This window comes from Cuculus canorus, chromosome 19 (assembly GCF_017976375.1).
Source record: "Cuculus canorus isolate bCucCan1 chromosome 19, bCucCan1.pri, whole genome shotgun sequence".
NCBI classification, from domain to species: domain Eukaryota; kingdom Metazoa; phylum Chordata; class Aves; order Cuculiformes; family Cuculidae; genus Cuculus; species Cuculus canorus.
In genome coordinates this window covers 11,578,438-11,602,001 of record NC_071419.1, presented here as the reverse complement: position 1 = coordinate 11,602,001, position 23,564 = coordinate 11,578,438, and the positions used below count along the sequence as shown (strand labels likewise).

Genomic DNA, 23,564 nt, shown 5'->3' with positions numbered 1-23,564 from the left:
TGGATTTCTTGCAGTCAAGCCCATCATGATACATTTATCCACTCTCTCTCAGCTTCAGGTTGTGATGCTCCTCCCCGCAAACCGGAGTGACAACCATGCGTCAGCAACATCTCTCCAACCACAGCCAGGGGACTGCAGAGCAGCCCCTGAGCTGCTCTGATGCTCAGTTTCACATTCCTTAACTGTTTCCTGCAAACCTGCTGGCAGATGCTGGAGTCCTTACAAGTCCTGCTGGTGATAAATCCAAAGGGCTGGAGCTGGTGAGCAACTAGCACCTGAAAAGGAGCATCATCTTCCCTGGGATGCCTGCCTCACTGAGAGGAACCACAAACAACTCCAAGACTCTTCCATAAGAGCCAAAGCCTCCATGACTCAACGGCCCGATGCAAAGAAACAGGAAAGGCTGGCATTTTCGAAGATATGTGCTGCATGCTCGCCACTGGGAAACATCATTCCGAGCTGAGTCCAGATCACAGACTACCTGAGCAGCTTTCCCAAAGAAGACCCAGAGTGCAGCTACTGCTTCCTTACAACACCACAGGGAGCAAAAACATCTGGGACCCTCACTTGTTTCTGTGGATTCCACCCAGGGCAGCAGAAAGACAGCTCTGGAGAGAGGCTTCTTCTCCCTTTCCGCAGCCAGAGGGGCACCTAAATGGAAAGGAACACATTTATGGCTTCCTAAGCCAGCAGGATATTCCCGCGCAGGTTCACAGACGACTCCTTTGACCTAACCCTTCGGAATATTTAGGGGTTTCCTTCTAGATTGCAGACTGACAGTGGGGAGAGGTGGAATGCAAGTTCACAGACACAGAGTTTGCTGCCCAGGGACCTCCATCTCCTCCTCCTTCAAACTGTGCTCTTGTACAGAAGTTAAGAGCGCTACAACTCAAAAACCCTGTGTTTTACAGCCAAAGAGAGAGTTGCCAGCAAAATCAGTAGTAATCTACCTCAGAGCTTAACTTAAAGGTGTCTAACAGCAAAATTCCTTGAAAAGGGAGCAGGACTGAGCCAAAAGTCAGCAACAACCCCTTAAGAGGATTATAGTATCCAGAGATACATTAGTAAGGATTGAATAATAACAAAATCCAGAAATTTGGAAAGGACAGAAACTCTCACACACAAAGGCACAAGCCAGTTCCTAAGTGGGGGTTAGGAAAACACTTTCCCCGTGGGCAAACTATTCCAAGGTCACTCATTTCATGATCATTTACTTCCTTCCCACAAACACTTGGCTTTCATCAGGAGCACGGGAGACATCCAGGCACACACTGGCTTAACCTCGCATGGTGCTTCCCATGCTACGCAAAGGGGGGTTTCTCAGGCTCCAAAATACCGAGCCAAGAAAAGGGTAATCCCAAACCCTCACACAGAGGAGCCAAATTCCCTGGAAATGACCAAAAAAATGGTGCAAGGTGTTAGCTCACCTTCCAGTTGGCACAGGGCTAAAGGAGAGGTGAGAGTGAGAGGTGAGAGCGGATTCTACCACTGTAGCGTTTCAGAGCTCAGTCCCAGCTCCAAAGAGAAGCTGCTCCAGATGCCTTCAGCAGCTACAGCACTGACTACCTTACAGCAGTTGTCAGCTGCTTGTCGCATAGGTGGCCAGGGAATTCTATGAATTCTGTGCTATATGATCCAAACCACTTGTCAGCTGGATGTATCAGCTTTAAATGCGGGCAACCAAGGGCTGGATCTAATCCCTCCCGGTTTGGAAACTCAATGCTGGGCCAGCAGGAACTTCCATACAGAGGGGATTATCCTGAATAAAGTTCTGAAGGACAGGCCCCTTGTTCCTAACAGCCAGATGGCCACATACTGGAGTTTTCTTAAAACACTTTGGGAGAGAGGTGTTCTGGGTACCGCACACTGGATGTTGGGAGAGAAGGCATTCCCAGGCATTCTCACGATGTTACGCCTCAATGGATTTCCTTCTCCCACAGTTAAAGTGTGTTAAAGTTGAATCCAAACAGACAGCAAATATGAGCAATTTAAAGTAAAACCATCGCAGCATTTTAAGATTATCCTAAAATCAGCATTAAGAACCAGGATATTCAGAGTCCACAACAAAATTCAAACACACCAGACAAAATAATTAACCCCAGCAGATTCAGTTTCAGACCTCTTCATTCTGGTGTCACTGCAGGGCAACGCTGGATTCTTTTTAATTCAAATCATAACTAAGTGTAAGTTAAAGAAAGTTGAAAAGAGCGTGTTAAGATGCCACCACCAGCAATTTGACAATGAACAGCCTCGGCTTTGCATAATTAAAAAAACAGGGGTACTAGAAACATAGAATTACAGAATCATTCACGTTGGAAAGGACCTCTAAGATCATCAAGTTGACACAAGGAGATCTACCCTTTCTGTCCATAAGGATGCTGAATCTCCATCTGAAGTGAAAAACTCAATTCAGCCCACAATGCCGAGTTATACAACAAGGGCTGTTTTGTTTTAACCTCCTGTTGGAATCAAAACAGTTTGGCTGGGAACACCCTACTGATCCACTTCACAACTGTTCAGATGAAATCATGTAGCACTGAGGATTTCACAAAGGAAAAGCAAACCTCATCTTGACTTTTTCCTACTCCTCTGTCCGAGACTGCAAGTGTTGTTCTTACTGGGATTTCCACATGGGAATTCCCTGCAGTACCACTGCCTAATTCCAAAGTGGAAAGGAAAAGAGAGAGCTAAATGACTGAGCAGCACTGAAGAGGTGATCCTAACTCCACAGATCTTCATAAAGCGCAAAATCAGATTAAAACAAGCTAGGAAGGATGCAGGACCCTCCTGTCTGCAGCCACTCTAGACAATCAAGAATTCCAACAGTTTCCTTTGGTTGAACGGAGGAGATCTTAAGAAAGTGATCCTGGAATTGCTCTGCCTTTCCTAGTTGTGAGTATCCTTAGAAGTAGAAATACCGAGAACTCAAAATACTTGCAGTGTTTCAGCTATTTGTGTGCTGTTCAGGTTCAATGCTGTTGAAATGCCAACAAGCAGCTCAACAGACAAAGGTTCAGGCTGAAAGAAGAACGTGAAATAATTAACAGCTCTGTTGTTTGTACCCTTTGCTGCTGCTAAACGGCAGCCCTTGTTGGGAGATGGAAAGCATTTTCCTTCCTAAGGAATAGCAGAAGGATGTGTTTCTATCTTCAATAAAGCTATTCTGGCATTTTCAGGACAAATTGACAGATGATCATAACGGTCTGGGCTTATCTTATCTTTTTTTTTACTTGAATAAATACATTTCTCCATCAATTATGCTGCCTAGGAATTCTGTCAGGGGTTTGTTGTGAAGCATTAACACCCAGATTTCTGTAACCATGCTCTAGTTGGTCAGTACATGGTAAAGGGGCAGAAATTTAATTTTTATGGGTGTATCAACAATTTTCTGTATAAGATCATGTGAAGATCACATATTTGCAGACAGCTTGAAAGCCTCCTTTTCTAAAACCCGAGAATAAAGGGAAACTGGTTGTCTCCACAGCTATGGAACTGCAGGGCTTGCAGGAACATCGGAACCTCCAGGATGACTGCAGGTGTGTCATGCTCCTGAGCACTCCTGCTGTGGTTTAAAGGCAAGACAGGATGGTTTAAAGACCCAACAGGACATCCAAAGGGAGAACATCCATGGCCTTTAGTCAGCAATTATGGCAGAAAAGTAACTTCAGATTTACCCTGTTAAAACCAGGCCCAGGAACTGTTCCTTATTCCACCATGGCTCAAAGATGTTGGTGCTGTAATGTGAAGTCACTGATAAGAACAAGCAAAATGCAGCAAAGAAAGGTTCAGGAGAAACCGATCTCCTGTGTTACAGGAAACTTGAGGAATCGCAGAGATAAACCCTCTTCCACTTCAGCCCTGCATGGTTCTCGGTGGAGGGGAATGGAAGAGCAGGGCAGGAGCAACCTGTGTGATGTGTGAAAGGGCAAGAGAGAGCCCAGCGTCTTGCCAAAAAGATCTTGTTCCAGGGAAGAACCAACAACCCTGGCCCCAGGCTGCACAGAGATGCTTGTGTGAAAGGTACAGCTCTGGTCCTGTTCAATATCTTTATTAACTATTTGGATGGGGAGATCGAATGCACCCTCAGCAAGGCTGCGGATGAAACTGGGAGGAAGTGTTGATCTGTTGGAGGGCAGGAAGGCTCTACAGAGGGATCTAAGCAGGCTGAATCCATGGGATGAGGCTAATGGGAAGAGGTTCAACAAGGCCAAGTGCAGAGTCCTGCACTTGGGATACAGCAACCCCGTGCAGTGCTACAGACTAGGGGAAGAGCAGCTTGAAAGCTGCCTGCAGAGAAAGACCTGGGGGTGTTGGTCAACAGCCGACTGAACATGAGCCAACCGTGGGCTCAGGTGGCCAAGAAGGCCAATGACATCTTGGCTTGTATCAAAAATGGTGTGGCCAGCTGGGCCAGGGAAATGATTTTCCGCCTGTGCTCTGCACTGGTGAGGCTGCACCTCAAAGCCTGGGTTCAGTTTTGGGCCCCTCGCTACAGGGAAGACATCGAGGTCCTGAAGTGCATCCAGAGAAGACCAACAAAGCTGGTGAGGGGCTGGAGAACAAGTCTTATGAGGAGCGGCTGAGGGAACTCGGGTTGTTTAGCCGTGAGAACAGGAGGCTGAGGGGAGACCTTATTGCTCTCTACAACTACCTGAAAGGAGGTTGCAGAGATGGGTGTTTGTCTCTTCTCTCAAGTGACAGATGATATGACAAGAGGGAATGGCCTCAAGCTGCATCAGGGGAAGTTTAGACTGGACATTAGGAAAAACTTTTTCACTGAAAGGGTTCTCAGGCACTAGCAGAGGTCGCCCAGGGAGGGGGTGGAGTCCCCATCCCTGGAGGTGTTTAAAGTTGAGTAGATGAGGCGCTTAGGGACATGATTTAGTAGCAGTCAGGTACGGTTGGAGTTGATGATCTCGAAGGTCTTTTCCAACCTAATGATTCTATGATTCTATGACACGTCCCAGCCCTTACGGTCACAGTTTCTGCCCACTGTAGGCCCCCGAACTGAGTTCCTTATTATTTTCCTAATGTCCTCCTCCTGCACTGAAATTCATCATTCCTGGTCTCAGCCCACTGGTCATTTACATTTGAAGATGAACATATTCATCTGCTTGTTAAGCAAATGGGAATCTGAGGAGACTTTGCCTACTTAAAATGCGAACACATTAGAAAAATAAAACCCATTTTTATAGCTCTCCCCAAGGAACGGAAGAATTATTAAATAAGAACATTGGAAAAATTAATCACAAAGCTGTACATGACGAACGGTTCGCTTTGGATGGGGTCCGTGGGTGTGCGCACACAGACACAGCATTTACATTAGGGTTTTAATTGCATACAGCATTAGGGAGTTTTGCCAAGCACAACAGCAGAACTTTCCATTTTTTGCTCTGGTACCCCCTAAAATGGAAAAAGAAACCAAAAGCTAAAATTTATTTAAGGAAATATTAAGGTTGTAAATTTGAATATTGAAAATTTATCGAGAAAGGGAGATGCAAAAGGTTATTCCTTAACCCTAAATTAACACCAGCAAACCTCTTACCTATCTTCCCATCACTACTCATAACATTAAAATCACCATACCTGTATGAGCAAGAAAATCTTCATTCTAAATATACTGATTTCATAGTTTAAATTCACAGCCCTCTAAACGCTTTCGCACACACACGGCACCAGCACTGTGCCTCCACAGTTACTATTCACAAGGCACAGTCCAGCCCAGTTCCTTCCTTCTAACCTTTCACTACTTTTCAAGTAAATTCCCTTTTGGGCTGAACTTTCTCATACTTAGTCAAAGCCCAAAGGGAAGTAGGATTGTAAAAGACGAGGCCAATCATCTTTTATTTACAGGGTTGTGAAATATTTACTATGGATTCCATTTTGGAAATACAAAAATTGCAATTTTTTTTTTCTTTCTCTCTTCTCCTTCCTTCCTTCTTCCTTCCCTCCTGGACAGGGGACAGGACAAGGGGGAATGGCCTCAAGCTGTGCCAGGGGAGGGTCAGACTGGACATCAGGAAAAAAAAACTCACAGAAAGGGTCATCGGACACTGGCAGAGGCTGCCCAGGGTGGGGGTGGAGTCACCATCCCTGGAGGTGATGAAAAGACGGGTGGATGAGATGCTCAGGGACATGGTTTAGTGGTTGATAGCAATGTTTGGATTCGATGATCCTGGAGATCTTTTCCAACCTAGTGATTCTGTGTTACTTAGGATCAATCTTGGGATTTTGTGAGACCTGGCTTTGGAGCTTTCAGCCTATGGGGCTGACCACAGCAAGCATCAATGTACTAGAAAAGTTGTTCACATTTCCACACAAATTTAAAGTATGTGTGAAGGAGACTTTCAGGCGCTGCCGGGCAAAGGACAGTCTGAGCTTCAAGGCAAGGTCTGTACGCTGTGCTTCCAGGCTTCTCCCACATGGAGTCCACTGAAGATCCATGTAGAGGTAACCTGCTGGCAGCATGAGCACAGGGTTCTGTTTCTGAGACTTATGTAACAGTTTCGGTTGCAAAAGACCTTTAAAATTATTTGAGTTCAGCCATAAACCAAACACTGCCAAACCTAAACCCTGTTCCTAAGCACCACATCTAAACATTTTTCAAACACGCCCAGAGACAGAGACACCACCACTGCCCTGGGCAGCCTCTGCCAGGGCTTGACAACTTTTTTGGTAAAGAAATTTCTCCTAATATCTGATCTAAACCTCCCCTGGCACAACTTGAGGTCATCTCCTCTCACCCTATCACACCTTATTTGGGAGAAGAGACGAATCTCACCTCAACCTCCTTTCCAGGAGATGCAGAGAGCGATGAGGTCTCCCCTCAGCCTCCTCCTCTCCCGACTACACAGCCTCAGGTCCCTCAGCCGCTCCCAGAACCTCTGGGCTCCAGCCCCTTCCTCAGCTCCATTCCCTTCTCCGGAAGCTCTCCAGCCCCTCAATGTCCTTCATATAGTGAGGGGCACAAAAGAACACTAAATCCAGCTTTGCTGCTTAAAGAGAATTGCACGTATGCAAAAGCGGGAGATGGAGACGGAAAGAGCAGGATCTACCAGAAAACAACCATTAGTGGCCTTCCAGCAAATGTCACAGAATTGCCATAGTAACAAACTGCAACACCGCTGGGAATGAGAGCAAGCAGAGCATTTGAACTGGCTGGTTTTAGAGGAACTGTTCTTTCACGTTGTCTTCCTGCGCGTCACAGAATAACAGGCTGATGGCAGGCTAACAGAGCAAGCTTCACGCTCGTGGCCGGTACTGCCTGTGAGCACAAGCTTTTAAACCACATCTTGCTTGCCATGGTGCTCAAAAAAGTTGTTACCAGGGCAAAAGAACAGAACAAATCACTGCCAGCAATCTCCACTAAACTCAGCCAGCCTGGCTGACCCACTGGGGATTAACTCAAGGCTCCCGAAACCAACTCTTGCTGATTCTTCCCTCTTTTAACAGAATTTATTTAAAGCGTCCAGGAACGGCAAGACTTTTCTCCACAATATTAATCAGCTTTGCTCCATGAGGCTCTGGACTTCTCCCCTGAGCAGAGGAAGACATACTAAGCCTCAATCAGGTAACAAGACACACGCAAAGTTAGCACAACAGCTACATTTTAAGAAACCTTCAACTTTTAGCAATTCTTCCCCCGCCACTCCTCTGAGCATTTGTTTTACGCCTTTTTTCCCAGCGTACAGAAATGCAATCCAGAACCTTAAGGCTGTGCCCAGCAGACAGGGACTGGGCTGCAAGCCCAGAGACTCACGCTCTCCTCCTCTGCCACTCGCCTGCTGGTTGCTTCTGGCAAAGCACCTTCTCTGCTGCTCCCCACCTGCCTGTGGAACACCAAACTCTTCTGGGAAGGGAGGCAAAGCTCACTCAGGCTTAGAAGTACAACGGACTAGTAACACTGCTGTACTTGCTAGCATTTGCTATTCTGAAAACGGGTATTAAATGGCCAAGGAAGTTGTAATTAGGCAAGTGCCACGTTAACAGCACCCAGAGCAACCTGAATCCTGTCCTGAGCTGGCCCAAAGAGGCAGACACTATCAGAAAAAGCAGTAGTGAGCATTAGACAAAAGCTAAGGTGCTTATGCGCTCCCAGATGAATTAAGGTTTCATGGGAAACCATAAAACTCACAGTCCAACTTGGAGCTCTACAAGCCCATGACAGCCATATTGGAGATGGATATCTAAGTTCCTCCTTCCTACAGAAAAGAATAGAGTAACACCGAAATCCAATTGTCTGAATATGGCAACGAATCTATGATCTGTAGCAGTTACAGATCTGGAAACAGCAAAGGCGACCACACTCTGGAGGACAGGTTGTGATGGAAGGTCATAGTCCCTTCTGCCTCTTGGGGAGAGCCCAGGAACGAGCTGTCAGCACAGAGACCATCGCAGGTTTGCTTCCTAACTTAACCGCACCTCCCAGGCACAGGCCCTGCCACTGATCTGAGTTAAAACTATCATCCCAAAGTGTAAGATGTGCATGGAATGCAACCTTCTTCATGATCCAGCCTGAGGCAAAGCCTGGTTTGTGCCAGAGGTGATGCAGCCCACAGCCATCCCTCCAGCAGACCATCCCTGCTGGTGCAGGGCTTGCGGACCCCTGCTCGCCAGTGGTTTCATTTCGCCCTCTGTCAGGCTGCCAAGAACATCCTGTGGTATGTGAGCAGCAGCAGGGAGACTGTTTTTCCAAAGGTAGTAACTCCCCTAAACATAACTGGAATTTCCATGGAGAATGCTGGTGCAGATCTAGCCCTAACACCTTCTTCCCGAGGGCTTCCAGCAGCCTGGGGCAAACCCCAAAGGCATACGAGCATCTCAGAAAAGACTTCCAGACTCTACAGGAACAGCCAGTGACCCAGATGCCAAACTGGCCACCTCTACCTAGGAAAAAATACCAAAAAAAGAAGGCTTTTTCCAAACCTTTCTCCTCCCTTCCTCCTCCCTGCCAGTCAAGAGTTGGTAGCAGTTAAACAAGCTTTTTTATTAACACATTAGCACTGTGGGTTGCATTGTTTTCTTCTCTCTCCATGTGGGAATTCTGGTCTTGGACCCTGAGCCAAGGCTTGAGAAGTAGCTCCCAAAGCCATGTAACTATGGCCCCATGAGCATATCCTCTCCTCAACAGCACAGATCTGTGTGCCTTCAAGAATGGGTCCAAAAAACAGAGAGTCCCAGAGAAACAATATATCGACTAAGAACCCACAGGGCTGAAAACAACCAACCCAGCGCAACTGTTTTTCCTCAAGGGAGTCTTCAAAGTGCCTTCCCAGCTGGAAAGTCTCAACACCACTGTTTCCTCTTTAAGTTGACAGCAAACAACTGGCCTCGGCTGTGTCCCGGCTTGCCCAACGGCTCCTTTCTTCCCAAGAAAAAAAGACTAGGTCAGCTCTTGCGGCAGCAGCTCCCTCTTCCAGCAGCCCTTCAGCCCTGAAGGCAGGGGCATGCAACAACGCAGCTTCACCCACCACATCAGTAACTCATCCTCCCAACAGCCCACGTACGACTCGCTCTCAGACCCAGGGCAGCGAGATGCAGATGGAGCCTCCTCGGAACAAAGACGACTTGCTGCTCTCAGCCTGAGTCTTCACAGCACAGCACAGCGACCTGCCACCACAGCTCCTGCGACCAAGCCAAGGTGCTCTGAGCTCCACAGAGGCAGCAGATGAGGTGTCTCCTCGCTTGACACTCAAGGGTGCCCTCACCAAAACTTTTTAGGTGACTGCTGTGGCTGTGAGTAAAGGCTGCCACCAAAAGCCACCATGGAGAGAACTTGAACAGCTTTTAAAGACCTACAGGTGTAGTTACCTAAACAGATGCTCAGCACTCGCTGTTGGCCAAGGGAGCTCCTCATCCACACCCATTTAGGATGGATGCAATCTATGCCCCAGAGAGAAAACAAGATCTTGCTGCTTCCCTTAGATAATGAAGAAGTTTAGAAGAGGCAGCAAACCATGGATCTAGAGGTTCCCAGTGAGATCAAAACAGCAGAGGGAGATCTGAACAATATAGACGTCTGTAGTAGAAAGGGTGTAAACAGCCAAGTGGGGTCTCAGAGGAACAGCAGGCAAAACAAAAATAGCAGGAAAGGAAAGATAAATACAAAATTCCTAAAATATACAAGCAGCAAACAGACCGACAAGGAAACAAGAGAGTCATTGAGAGAAAAAGGAGAAGAGCTGTGCAGAGGCAACCATCGTAAGCCAGGGATTTAGTCCAGCCCCAGAGGGGAAGGCACAGGGAAGAAAGAAGACAGCTGAACTGTTTCAGTGCAGCAGCAAGGAGGGGAAGAGGAAGATGACTCTGTCAGGAAATTACAACCATCTGCACTTGGGAACAGCAGCACTGGGTGAGCAGTTTCACATTCACGCTGCAAGGCAGGTGACATGCCCTAGCCCATCACTCACTGTGTTCCTGTGCTGGTGGCTTGGTTTTACCTCCAGCTCTTGCAGCTAGAGGAGACTATTTTGGGAAAGCAATGAGCGTGGCAGGTAAAAAAGGGGGGTTCAGTAATTCCTGCACTGGGGAGGGGGAAGACTTGTACAGCCTTCAGGAAGAGGGAAGCAGTCCCTGCCTCCTCCATCTGCACTACCTGCTCCATCCCCTCTGCCTGCTCCATCCCTTCTGCCTGCTCTATCCCATATGCCTGCTCTATCCCATATGCCTGCTCCATCCCCTCTGCCTGCTCTATCCCCTCTGCCTGCTCCATTGCGGCACTATCCCTTCTGCCTGCTCCATCCTCAGTGCCTGCTCCATCCCTGCTCCATCCCCTCTGCCTGCTCCATCCCTTCTGCCTGCTCCATTCTCACTGCCTGCTCCATCCCTGCTCTATCCCCTCTGCCTGCTCCATCCCTTCTGCCTGCTCCATCCTCAGTGCCTGCTCCATCCCTGCTTCCGGCTCCATCCCTGTGCCATCCCCACTGACTGCTCCCTCTCCTCTATCTGCTCCATCCCCACCGACTGCTCCATCCCAGCTCCCAGCTCCATCCCCTCCGCCTGCTCCATCCCCACCGGTACCAGGGCAGCCCCTCTGAAGCCTGGTGTAGAGAGCAGCTGCTTCTCACTGTTCCCTCCTAGAGACGACTTCTACCTATAACTTTCCATTCTTTCCAGCTCCCTGAAATCCAGACACCACGGAAGAGGCAGTCATGTCCACAGAAACCCTCCTATGGCTCAAATGCCACGGGGTTTGCCCACACAGCAGAGCCACAAACCCTCATCTCTTTTCCCCTCTTATTCCCCATACCTCATTCTGTCCTGTCTTTCTCAGCCAAAAAAATCCTGCAACAGGAGAAGCTGAGTAACAGAAAAAACCACATTTCTTTGCACGAGGTGATTCCCAGGCTCTGGCTAAAACTATACCATGGCCAATACCTGAGTAACAAGCCCAAGACATACACAGCTTGACCCAGAGCAAGGGGGGCAGGAGGTGAGCCTGGAGAGACTCAGGATTAGTAAAATGCCAGAGCACCTACCACAAAAGAGACAACAAAGGAGGCAACAGGAGCCTGCGAAGGAGTCTCCCTGCCTGGAGTGGACACCACACATCACTGGGCCAATGGAAAGTGAAGAGTGCAGCTGTAGAGCCCACCTCCTCTCTGGTGGGCACCAGGATGGGGACACGCTGTGCGAGGGCCGGCTGCCGCTGAGACACTTCAGCTCAGGGCTGAGGGTCCTCATTCCCTGCCCAGGGTGAAGTCAGTCCTGCATCTTCTAGAGACACCAAGAACAGACCAAAGCTCCCCCATGCTACTCCTGACTCTTCACAGACCACAGAATGGGCCTGAAGAACCAACAGCTCAGAAACAGTGGCATGTGCTTTTGTAATTTTCGGCTGTACTTTTTAATTATTATTTTTCTTCACTATTTATCTAACATTTTTAGACCTATCCAGGTTAAGTTTTGTGCTTCCCAGCTGCCCTCTGTAACTACTCAGGCTGGTAACTTACCTGTTCAGTGGAACCCATGGCTCTCACCTAACACAATCACAGTAAAACCCAGGCTGGAAGAGACCTCAGGAGGTTTCCAGCCTAACCTCCCTGCTTTGAGCAGGGTCTGCTGAGCTCAGGCTCAGTTATGGGGGATGTTATCCAGGCCAATCCTGTAAACCTCCATGGATGGAGAAGGCACAGCCTCTCTGGACAACCTGCTCCACAGCATGGGAAAAGCTTTCCCTCAACACAGCCTGAACCTCTCTTCTCACCACCTTATGCCCACTCTCTCTCATTCTCCTGTCACAGTGAGCTGCTTGGCTCCATCTTCCCGGTCACCCTCGCAAGGTGATCTCTTCCCCTGGCGCACATTCCCACTACCACACCCCCTCCTCACCCCTCCTGCACCGAGCCCACTCTGGTTTATCAGTGCCCACCCTTGGGCAGGAACACCCACCCCACAAACTGCAGGTTTAAGGTTTAAAGACCATAAAAACCCTGATCCCACTGGAGAGGCTGGTAGCGCCCAGCATCCCTCCTGGGGGACTGAGGTGGTGGGAACTCTGCTCATGGCCACCCTCCAACTCTTCACATCACACAGCTTTCCTGAGGCACCAAGGCCAAGCCCACCTGTCCACGGGCACAATGCTCCCCTTAGGATAGTGAGATGATGACAGCACCTACCAGAGCCTCTTCTCCTTGGGGCTCTTGCCCTGCCATTACCTTCTTCCTGCCACTGGACACCGGCTGCCAGCCCCAACGCAGACCTAGCTGGGGTCCAACTCTGCTCTGGGTCCTGTCTCGGCTCCTGCCCTGACCTCTATGTCTCAGCTCCTGCTCCAGCCCCACCTCCAGCTCCTGCCCTGACTACTTGCTTCTGTCCTAGCTTCTGCTCCACCTCCTGCCCTGACTACTGCCCCTGCCCCAGCTCCAGCCCCTGTCCTGGCTCCAGCTCCAGCTCCTGCCCTGGCTCCAGCCCCTGCTCCAGCTCCAGCTTGTGCACTGGTTCCAGCCCCTGTCCCTTTTCCAGCCCCAGCCCCTGTTCTGGCTCCAGCACCAGTTCCTGCCCCAGCCCCTGTCCTGTCCCAGCCCCTGTGCCAGCTCCTGTCCCCTCTCCAGCCCCAGCCCCTGCCCCAGCTCCAGCTCCAGCCTGTGCACTGTTTCTAGCCCCTGCCCCAGCTCCTACTCCAGCCCCAGCTCCAGCTCCAGCTCATGCACCAGTTCCAGCCCCAGCCCCTGTCCTGCCCCACCTCCTGCCCCAGCTCCTGCTCCCTCTCCAGCCCCAGCCCCTGTCCTGTCCCAGCCCCTGTCCCAGCTCCTGCCCCCTCTCCAACCCCAGCCCCTGTCCCAGCTCCTGCTCCCTCTCCAGCCCCGGCCCCTGTCCTGTCCCAGCCCCTGTCCCAGCTCCTGCCCCAGCCCCTGTCCTGTCCCAGCCCCTGTCCCAGCTCCTGCTCCCTCTCCAGCCCCGGCCCCTGTCCTGTCCCAGCCCCTGTCCCAGCTCCTGCCCCAGCCCCTGTCCTGTCCCAGCCCCTGTCCCAGCTCCTGCCCCCTCTCCAGCCCCAGCCCCCACCCTGGCTGCAGCCCCACTCCTGCTCCTGCCCACCAGCCCCACCACAGCCCCCGAAGGCGAGGGATGCTGCAAGCAGCAGGTCTGCCCGTACCCCACGCATGCATACACGAGATCCCAGTCCCCCCTTTGCACCCCCAGCACGAGGAGTACTTACTGCCTTGAGAGGCTCCTTCACCTGAGGCAGCTTCAGTGTCTGCAAAGAGAAAGAGCTGCACTTAGATCTGACCGACAACGGCTCCGTGTCCCAAAGCGTGGGGCTGCGCCTCAGCTGTCCCCTACGCTCTCCTCTGGCCACGGCTCTTCGCTGCCGTGGTGCCCCACCATCGCAGCCCACGACACTGGTACCGCCAGTCCAGCCTGCAGAGGCACCCACCGATACAAGAAGATGTTTCTATTACAAAAAGTGGAATATTTTTGACTTAAAGCGGAGTTAAGTTTCATCTAAGTAATGACATTATTTTATTGAAAGTTCGACAGAATGTCCCCCTGACAGCATGTTCATTCTTTGGAGATGAGAACGTCTTATGTTGAGTAAGATCTATGGAGAACAGATGTGTCTTCTTCTGGAATCCCCTCTGTTTGCAGTCTCCCCCCATCTTAAATGCAAGGTTAGGCAGAGCTGGAGCCAGCTCCAGAAGAGCAAGAGATTTGACTGTTGTGAAGTTCATAACAATATTAAAATTAGTCCTTGGAAAGTAATAGAATATGCATAAGATTTCTGGGAAAACTTATCCATATGCATGTAAGTGGGAAATACGTTCTGTACCCAGCTCTTGTCTCACTGCACAGGATTGATGGGGATCACACCTTCATGTTGCTCAAGCCTGACAAAGGGTGCTTGCTTTCCAAAACTCCAAAATGAGTCTTAGGGAGTTTATTGGTAAGCATCTTCAGTACTATCACTACTGCAGCCCATGATGCCCAGCCCACTATTCCACCCTGCCATGGTACCCCACCACTGCAGCCTGTGATGCCTTTCCTACCATCCCATCTTGCCTCCACAGCCCTAGATGCCCAATCTGTCTTTGCCACCCACATCACCCAACCTTCAATCGCACCCTACGATGCCCAGACTGCCCTTACAACCCGCATCACCCAACCTTCCATCGCTCCCTACCATGCCCAGTTTGCCTTTGCCACCCACATCACCCAACCTTCCACCACAGCCCACGATGGCCAGTCTGCCTTTGCCACCCACATCACCCAATGTTTCATCGCACCCTACGATGCCCAGTTTGCCTTTGCCAACCACATCACCCAACCTTCCATTGCACCCTACGATGCCCAGACTGCCCTCACAACCCACATCACCCAACATTCCATCACGGCCCACAATGGCCAGTCTGCCTTTGCCACACACATCACCCAACGTTCCATCACGGCCCACGATGGCCAGTCTGCCTTTGCCACACACATCACCCAACGTTCCATCACAGCCCACGATGGCCAGTCTGCCTTTGCCACACACATCACCCAACGTTCCATCACAGCCCACGATGGCCAGTCTGCCTTTGCCACACACATCACCCAACGTTCCATCACAACCTATGATGCCCAGACTGCCCTTAGAACCCACATCACCCAACACTCCATCACACTCTACGATGCCCAGTCTGCCTTTGCAACCCACTGCGCTCAGCGCACCATCTAATCATGCCATGGCACCCCAACCCTGCAGCCCACGATGCTCAGCCCGCTATCGTAGTCCACCATGGCACCCTGCCACCACAGCCCACAATATCTGGCCCGTCATCACGGCCTGTGATGCCTAGTCCGCAATCGTAGCCCACTGTGGCATCCCAAAGCGCCCAGCTGAGAGCTGCTCCACGGAGCAGCTGCCTTTGTGGACAGTGCAGGCTCCCTCGGCGGCATGGCGGCTGCCGACTGAACGGGCTGTGTTAGGTTGCACCAGGGCAGGCTGCAGGACCAAACTGGGCTACCTTGCAGTCACAGAATCAATAGTTTGGGTCGAAAGGGACCTCAAAGCCCATCCAGTCCCACCACCTGCCATGGGCAGGGACACCTCCCACTGGATCAGGGGCTTCAAGCTCCATCCAACCTGGCCTTGAACACCTCCAGGGATGGGGCTGCCACCACTGCTCTGGGCAACCCGGATCAGTGCCTCGCCACCCACACAAGAAAACATTTCTTCCTAAGATCTCATCTCAATCTCACCTCTTTCAGTCCTCAGGAAGAGCCTGCAAACATGGGATCTGAGCCATCACAACAGCCTGGTTACAAAACAGAATGGCTACAAGGGACATCCTGGCCCTGCACTCAGAAAACTTGCTCCAAGGAACCTCAGGGAGCCTGGAGAGGGCTCAGAGAGACACGAGGTGGGAGGGACTGCCCTGCGGTGTGGCTCGGAGTGGCCACCTCTCACCCTCCCCAAGGAAAGCCCATGCTACCACCCCTCTTCTTGGGCTGCTTGTCTGCAGGTGGAGGGTCCTCAGCTGAGCACACACATCTCAGACTGATGCATCCCAACGGTCTCAATGCCATTGATGGAGCTCATAATGACGCATTTCAGAATTCCTCCTGAAGGTTTGTTGAAATCACTCACACGTTTAACTCCTGGGCAAGTGCTATCTACCCAGGAAAAAGAGCACAGCCCACTCTATGGCTGTGCCTCCCCAGCACGAAAAGTGCTGGCAGAGCCCCTACAAGAGAAGGGCCAGGAGAATCTCCACAGGAATTCTGTCCTGGTCTTATTGCAAGCACACGTGAAAAGAATGGGAAAAAAGCTCCCTCCTCTGTAACATACGGGACACAAGGAGCACACAGCAAAGGTCACATTCAAGCTCTAAATTAATGCAATGGACAAAGCTGCAAGCTGGAAAAGAAAACCCAGTGTTACAAGTCAGGGGTCATAAGTGATTAGGATTTCCAAGCAATTTTGAAGTGTTTCATATTCATCCAAAATTGCGTATACTGGATGTCACGTTATCTTACAACAGAACTACATTTCCACGCATTCCGTGTGTCTCCTGGAACCATTCTTGCATCGCTCTGGAAACCACAACTGCAGAATGCCACAGCGTTTGGGAGTTTAAAATTCACACCCTTAAGTAACGAACACTGTTTGCACTTGACTTCCTTCTTTCTTAAAAATAATAAAACAAATGATTGCGAGTTTGGGCATTCGTACACTTCTACTTGATTAACATGCACAATTAGAGCATTTTCCAGGCAGCGATATTAAAGCAGCACAACTTCATGAACTGAAGGGCCAGATCAGAAACCTGCAGTATCACATGTAAAACCTCAGCAGGCAAATCCCTGTGTTTTTCCACGGCTGCTACTTGTCTGAATTACGACCTGGCACTTGGGGATATCGCTGTTTGCCGTGGCACAATGAGTTCTGCAAATTCTGCTCCAGAGTTCACGGACAGCAGCTTAAATAAACCATAGAAGAGATGTACCGTGCCTGTCAGGCCATTCGTAGAATCGTAGAATGGTTTGGGTTGGAAGGGAATTCAAAGCCCATCCAGTTCGACCTCTGCCATGGGCAGGGACACCTCACCCTCACTGCAAAACATTTCCTCCTAAGATCTCATCTCAATCTCCCCTCTTGCAGTCTAAAACCATTCCCCTCGTCCTATCCCTGCCCTCCCTGATCCAGAGCCCCTCCTCAGCTTTTCCTGGAGCCTCTTTCAGGACTGGAAGCTGCTCTAAACGTGTCCACAGAGCCTTCTTATCTCCAGGCTGATCAATCCCAACTCTCTCAGCCTGTTATTTCAACAGCTTTAGAGTGCTGCAGTCAAACTTAACAAAAATCAAGCAGCACACAAAGGTTTAAGGAGCAGCCAGTGATGAACTGCGTTAAGAAATAGTTACTTTTAGTCCTAAGACAGACTAAGTCTTCATGAATTAAAAAAAAAGCCCTTAAAAATCCCCTAACAACCCACTCTAAGTCACCTTTGGGTTGAGACCAAGTAATTACAGCTTAAAAGAAAAGACCAACTTCTGAGAATGTTAAAAAGCGAAAACAGGGCAGGTAGAAGGGAACAGGCGAGTTCATTCCCATGCCTCGAGTAGCTTTCTGCACCTCCTCTAAAAGTCTGCTGCAGGCTGGGATGCACACAGCAAAAACTTGGGATGCAGCACCGAGGGGAAAGGACCTCCCAGATCCTGTGATCTTCTAATAGTAAAGAATCGTACCAGTGAAACCAGGCTTTCTTCAGGAACACCATCTCTCCTTAGGAATTTTGCTATTTTGCTAACTTCTCAGCCCAAAATAGTTTCAGTCACAGAACTGCTTTAACTCAGAACCCAAAAACGTGCACTTTGGAAAAACGCATTTTTCCATGTTCATAATTTGAATGACTGATCTTCCTTTTCATATTTTTGGTATTGAGAAAAACTCATTCTTGGAAAATATTAATCTAAAACTATAAAAAGCTTTGAGAAATATTTGAACAAATTATTAAACTATAAACTGCACCAGAAGAACAGACCCATCTCCTCTCGGGAATTTTCTGGGTCCTGCACTTGGGCCACGATAACCTCCTGCCATGCTACAGGCTGAGGGAAGAGCAGCTGGATAGCTGCCCGGTGGAAAAGCACCTGGGGGTGCTGGGCAACAGCGGCTGAATAAGAGCCAGCAGTGGCCCAGGTGGCCATGAAGGCCAACAGCATCCTGGCTTGGACCAGCCATGGTGTGGCCAGCAGGAGAAGGAAAGGGATTGTCCTCCTGTACTCAGCACTGGTGAGGCTGCACCTCGAATCCTGGGTTGGTTTGGACCCCTCACTACAAGAAGGACATTGAGGGGCTGGAGCGCATCTGGAGAAGGGAACGGAGCTGGGGAAGGGTCTGGAGAACAGGGGTTCTGGGAGCAGCTGAGGGACCTGGGGTAGTTTAGCCTGGAGAAGAGGAGGCTGAGGGGAGAGCTCATCGCTCTCTGCAGCTCCTGGAGAGGAGGTTGTGGTGAGGTGGGTGCTGGGCTCTGCTCCCAAAATACAAGTGATGGGAGAAGAGGAAACAGCCACAAGTTGTTCCAGAGGAGGTTTAGATCGGATATCAGGAAAAAATTCTTCACAGAAAGGGTTGCCCAGGGCAGCAGTGGAGTCCCCATCCCTGGAAGGGGTCAAAAAGACAGGTGGATGAGGTGCTCAGAGATCTGGTTTAGTAGTGGACAGGCACAGTTGTACTCAATGATCTCAAAGGTCTTTTCCAACCAAACAATTCTATAATTCTGAGGATGGCAGCTCAGCCCCTCGGCTGACACAACCATGCGGGAAGGTAACGGAGAGCTGGTTGGTTCAGGGGAAGGCACTACAGCAACTAAATAATGCAAATAAAAAACCCGAAATTGAGCAAAATCATCATCCAGTCCAGAAAAGCTTATCAGGAACCAGAGAACTTCCATCAGTTATCACAACAGCAGCGATAAATCCTGCGTGGATTTAAACTGGAGCCTTGCCTTTTTCTTTCATTTGCTTTCTGTACAATTCTCCTGTGGGTAAAAATCTCCCTCACTTGGCCTCAGCCCAGAGGTTTTTAAATTTACTTTTTGAAAGTTTAATAAAGTCATTTCAGACTCTTTTTTTTTTTAGTTATCTCAAAGTGTAGTAATTTTCCTGACATGCAGATGTTTTACTCCTCATGTTGCCTAAAGGCGACTCAATTGTACAAACCCAAACTTTCGAGCCGACCAATTCCTGAAGGGTCTCCAAACCTTTGAACGACTTGAAAAACCCCACACAGCTGAACAAAAAGCACTGTAAGCAGCACATTTGTAAAGCTTGGCTTGCATGCAGGCAAAGCTGTAAAGTCTGTCAGTGCCAATAGCTGGGACAGAGCCTTCCATCGGCATCAGGAATTTCTGCCCCAGCCCAACTCCAGGAGCTCTGCAGGAGGACGGAGCCGCGATCCCACTGGGCTGCACAACAGCTCACAAAGGAGCCTTTTAGCTCCACAACATAACTTGTTTTGCTGAGTTTCTTTCTCCTTTTATGTCTGCATTTCAGGGTGGCGAGGGGAGGGAACGTAACCTTTTCATTTCTTCTTTGATAAAACATACAGACTAAATTTCTTACCTACATTTCTTAGTCTGTGCAGAACCCTTTACATGGAGTTTTCTGTGCCTGCATCTCTGCTTTCTGAGCAAAGCAGAAAGGGAACTCGCACCTGCAAGGCAGCATGTCTTGAGCAAAAGCTGCGTCAACCTTCCGCACTTGCAAACTGTCAGGAGACCAATCGCTGCCTGGAATTCTCCAGCCAATACTGAGCACCACAGGGAAGGCTCAAGAAACTAAGAAAATGCACTGTTTTCATTAAGAAACCTACAATTCTTGAAGGGGCAGAATCCCCTCCCTCGCACTGCTGCTCCCACTGCTTTGGCTGCAGCCCAGAGGACGGTTTGGCTTTTGGGATGTGAGTGCCCATTGACAGCTCATGTTGAGATTTTCATCCCCCTGCACCCCAAGTCCTTCTCCTCAGGGCTGCTCCCGATCCATTTCCCGCCCAGCCTGTAATTGTGCTTGGCACTGCCCCAACTCAGGTGCAGGACCTTGCACTCGATCTTGTTGAACTAAGAGAATAATAGAATGGTTTGGGTCAGAAGGGGCCTTAAAGGCAATCCAGTCTCACCTCCTGCCATGGGCAGGGACACATCCCACAGGAGCCGGTTGCTCCAAGCCCCATCCAACCTGGCCTTCAACACCTCCAAGGATGGGGCAGCCACAATCTCTCTGGACAACCTGAGCCAGGGCCTCCCCACCCTTATTGTGAAGAACTTCTTCCAAATGTCTAATCTAACTCTTTCCACCTCTAAATTTAAAGCCATTCCCCCTCACCCTATCGCTACAGGCCTTCGTTTGTAAAAAGCCCCTCTCCAGTGAGGGGTGAACACAGTCCCACCTCTCCAGCCTGTCCAGGTCCCTCTGGATGACATCCCTTCCCTCCAGCGTGTTGTCCTCACCGCACAGCTTGGCATCGTTGGCAAACTGGCTGAAGGTGCCCTCAGTCCCAGTGCCAAAGATGTCCTTCCTTCTTTTTCCCTAACTATAGATTCCATGCCCATTCCATGGCAAGTTCCTTCTCTGCCGGTCTGTGCCTTTCCCGATAGCTTTAACTGCCAGCTCAGGCTCCGTTTCTGGGAGAATCACATTCACAGAGTTGCACTGAGCTTTCATTTGATTTCTTGTGGAGGAGTGTACAGGAATACATATCCCGGTTTGATTTTTATTGTCTCAAAGCAATTCAGATGCACTTTAAATGTTACTGCTGCGCGCATAAATTTATAGCAATACAAACCAACATTCTCACTCAATTTCTCATATAGACATCGTGCTTCTCCACCACTGATGTGAAAATTACTAATAAACTTCCACATTCAAAATATTGAACATTTCCATCTTCCATCACTACTCACCAAAAACGGTGGCAGCAAAAGGTAAAATCATGTCTGCACTGAGTCCATGAGAAAACTATCGATATTGGTTGTATACGTGTGTGTTGATGCATCCAGACCATGTAATATACAGCTTAATTTCACGATCAAAATAGAAATAAACGTATAAATACAAATCAATTGGATCACACAGGACGTGACCTCATCCTCTTACAGCTCCTAAAACTCCAGCTGAATTAAATATCCTGTAGTGCCTGGGGAAGAGAACTAAAATAAAAGCAATCCTTGTCTTGAATCTAAACACTGCAATTATTATTGCAAAACTATTGCAGCGCTGTGATGCAACAGCGAAGAGTTCGGCGTGTCAGCAAATATCTGTGGCTCGATGCTGGTTTATGGTTTTTTTTCCTTAAACTGCAAAGTGAAGCTACTTTGTAGTTACATCGATAGGACTTTTAGGAATTCTTGATACCAAAAAAGGAATATCAGGATCGACAACAATTCTGCACGTATCTAAGGGTACAGAAGCAGCTCTGTGATGCTGAACAGCACACGGGAAATATACAGCCATGTGGTTAAAGGATGCGTTACGAGGTGGTGAAACCTGAGAAGTTAAGGATGCGTGTTCACTTCTCAGCTGTGCATTTGTTGATTATTGAGAGTGCAACTGAAGACTGCATTAGCCTTCATTATTCCTGGATTATCAACCTCTTCCCTGGGAATTATGCTCTTTTAGACATTCCAGTCCATCATTTCGCTGAAGACCACATGCACAGATTCTGCTGGTTACATCTGAGGAGCTGAAGCAGATGTTCTACCAGTCTGGCACACAGACCTCAGTGCTCAGCTCAGGTGAAAGCAAATCAAACCACTGGAAGGCTCCTGAGCTTGTTTCAAACCCCTCTTGTTCTGTTCTTTCAGACAGATATTTCTCTAAATTAAATAAACCACACTAATTGTACAAAACACCAAGCAAAACTTTGCCAGTTCTGCAATTAAGCAACACTGAATTGGCCAGACTTGCAGAGAATTCCAATAAAGTCACTCCTGACGAAGCACGAGACACAAACGTCATATTTGGAAAGTGACCTTAGCCGCCAGCAGGGGCTCAGTTCAGGTACAATTCATATTTTAACATAAAAATAGAGCAACATCTGACTTATGTGCTCCTGTCCTGATTTAACAGGGATGGAGTAAACCCCACAGCTGGACAGGACTGTGGGGCACCTCATGGGATCAGCTCTGCACTGTTGGCACGTCCTATATGCCAGGAGAAATTTCCTGACTTGCAGCATTCCCAACACCCGGCAACGTCCCCCAAGAACCCCAAGCAGTAAGCACTGCACCGAGCACAAGGGCTGCTCCCAGGTTCAGGAGAGAGTGCTGGATTAGAGCCTCAGAGCTTTGCCAGCACCAAAATGCATCCCATGAATGGGCCACCCAAAAGCAGCGTTACTGATCACCCAACACAGGTGCAAGACCTGGCACTTGGTCTTGTTGAACTTCTAGAACCATGGAATGGTTTGGGTTAGAAGGGACCTCAAAGCCCATCCAGTTCCACCTCCTGCCATGGGACACCTCCCACCGGATCCGGTTGCTCCAAACCCCATCCAACCTGGCCTTGAATACGTACAGGGATGGGGCAGCCACCACTGCTCTGGCCAACCTGGGCCAGGGCCTCCCCACCCTCACAGTAAATGATGAACAGAGAAGCAGAAGAGCAATCTTCAAGACCTTCCCGACCACAGTCCCTGAACCTGAATGTCACCCCAGCATTCCCAAAGATTTGAGCTGAGTGAGATACCTCTATGTGCCCGCACGTGGGTCTGGAAACAGTTGTAGTACTTGTATTTCTTCCCGCATATTCCACACTCGTACGACCCTAAAAAACAAGACAGAAAAGCACACATCACCATATTAGACCAGGAAAAACAGCCTCGCCAGACACTTACCCATAAACTGGGGACAAAGAATGCAGTTTGCAGCAAAGTCATTTTTGGAAGGTTCATGGAGATAAATGCAGGAAATCACTATCCCAGACTCCATTCTTTTTTCAGCCTTATTTCAGATTCCTTGGCATATTCCCCTGAACTCACATTTTCAGTGTATCCTTATAACTCTTCTAACATGAAACGGCCGCTCTCAAAATAGCCTGACTTATAATTTTATAATAATGACTAATGTTTCCTGATGGACAGAAATAACCTGGAATTACTTTTCAGTAAGCTCCTAGAATATGGCGGGGGGGAAAAAGCTTTTAGACTGAAAAAAAGAAAGCGATTTGTTATCTCAAGGCAATTAGTTTCCAAAATTTCTCAAGAAATGTGCACAATGTACAAATTTCTCAAGAAACCCACAGAGATTTGGTAAATACCCACCCAGAGGAAACCAACCAGATAGAAATAGAACTGCTGACCTTTTTAAGGAAAAGCACATGACCATAGTGGTCTCTCTCCTCAATTTGTGTCTTTAATTCCAGAAAACAGACAACTGTAAACAGTCATCTGAGATAGAACCAGAGAAACCAAGCTGGGAGAATCGCTTATAGTGATGAAGTAACGCAATGAATTTCACCTCTTCTGTTCATTGGACTGGCAGACAGAAATTACCCTAAATTTGTTATTTAGATTTGATTCCATCTTTGCTTCCTCCACTCTAACTTAGTGAACAGGGCATAGATTCACCTTTCAAGCTCTCCCTTGCAAA

At 49.0% G+C, this 23,564-nt stretch overlaps 1 protein-coding gene across 17 annotated transcripts in view; it reads right to left on the bottom strand.

The window, feature by feature from the left end:
• ZNF618 (zinc finger protein 618) overlaps positions 1-23,564 on the bottom strand; it is a 162,972-nt gene that overhangs the window by 46,406 nt on the left and 93,002 nt on the right. For 9 of the 17 annotated variants that reach the window (XM_054084602.1, XM_054084586.1, XM_054084591.1 and 6 more), the window contains 3 exons: positions 22,663-22,740; positions 13,658-13,696; positions 568-651 (listed from right to left, as the gene is read on the bottom strand). In XM_054084602.1, coding sequence (XP_053940577.1) covers positions 568-651; positions 13,658-13,696; positions 22,663-22,740 — 201 coding nt within the window. The remainder of the gene's footprint in view (positions 1-567; positions 652-13,657; positions 13,697-22,662; positions 22,741-23,564) is intronic. The other 8 variants (XM_054084592.1, XM_054084594.1, XM_054084597.1 and 5 more) reach the window with 2 other exon arrangements.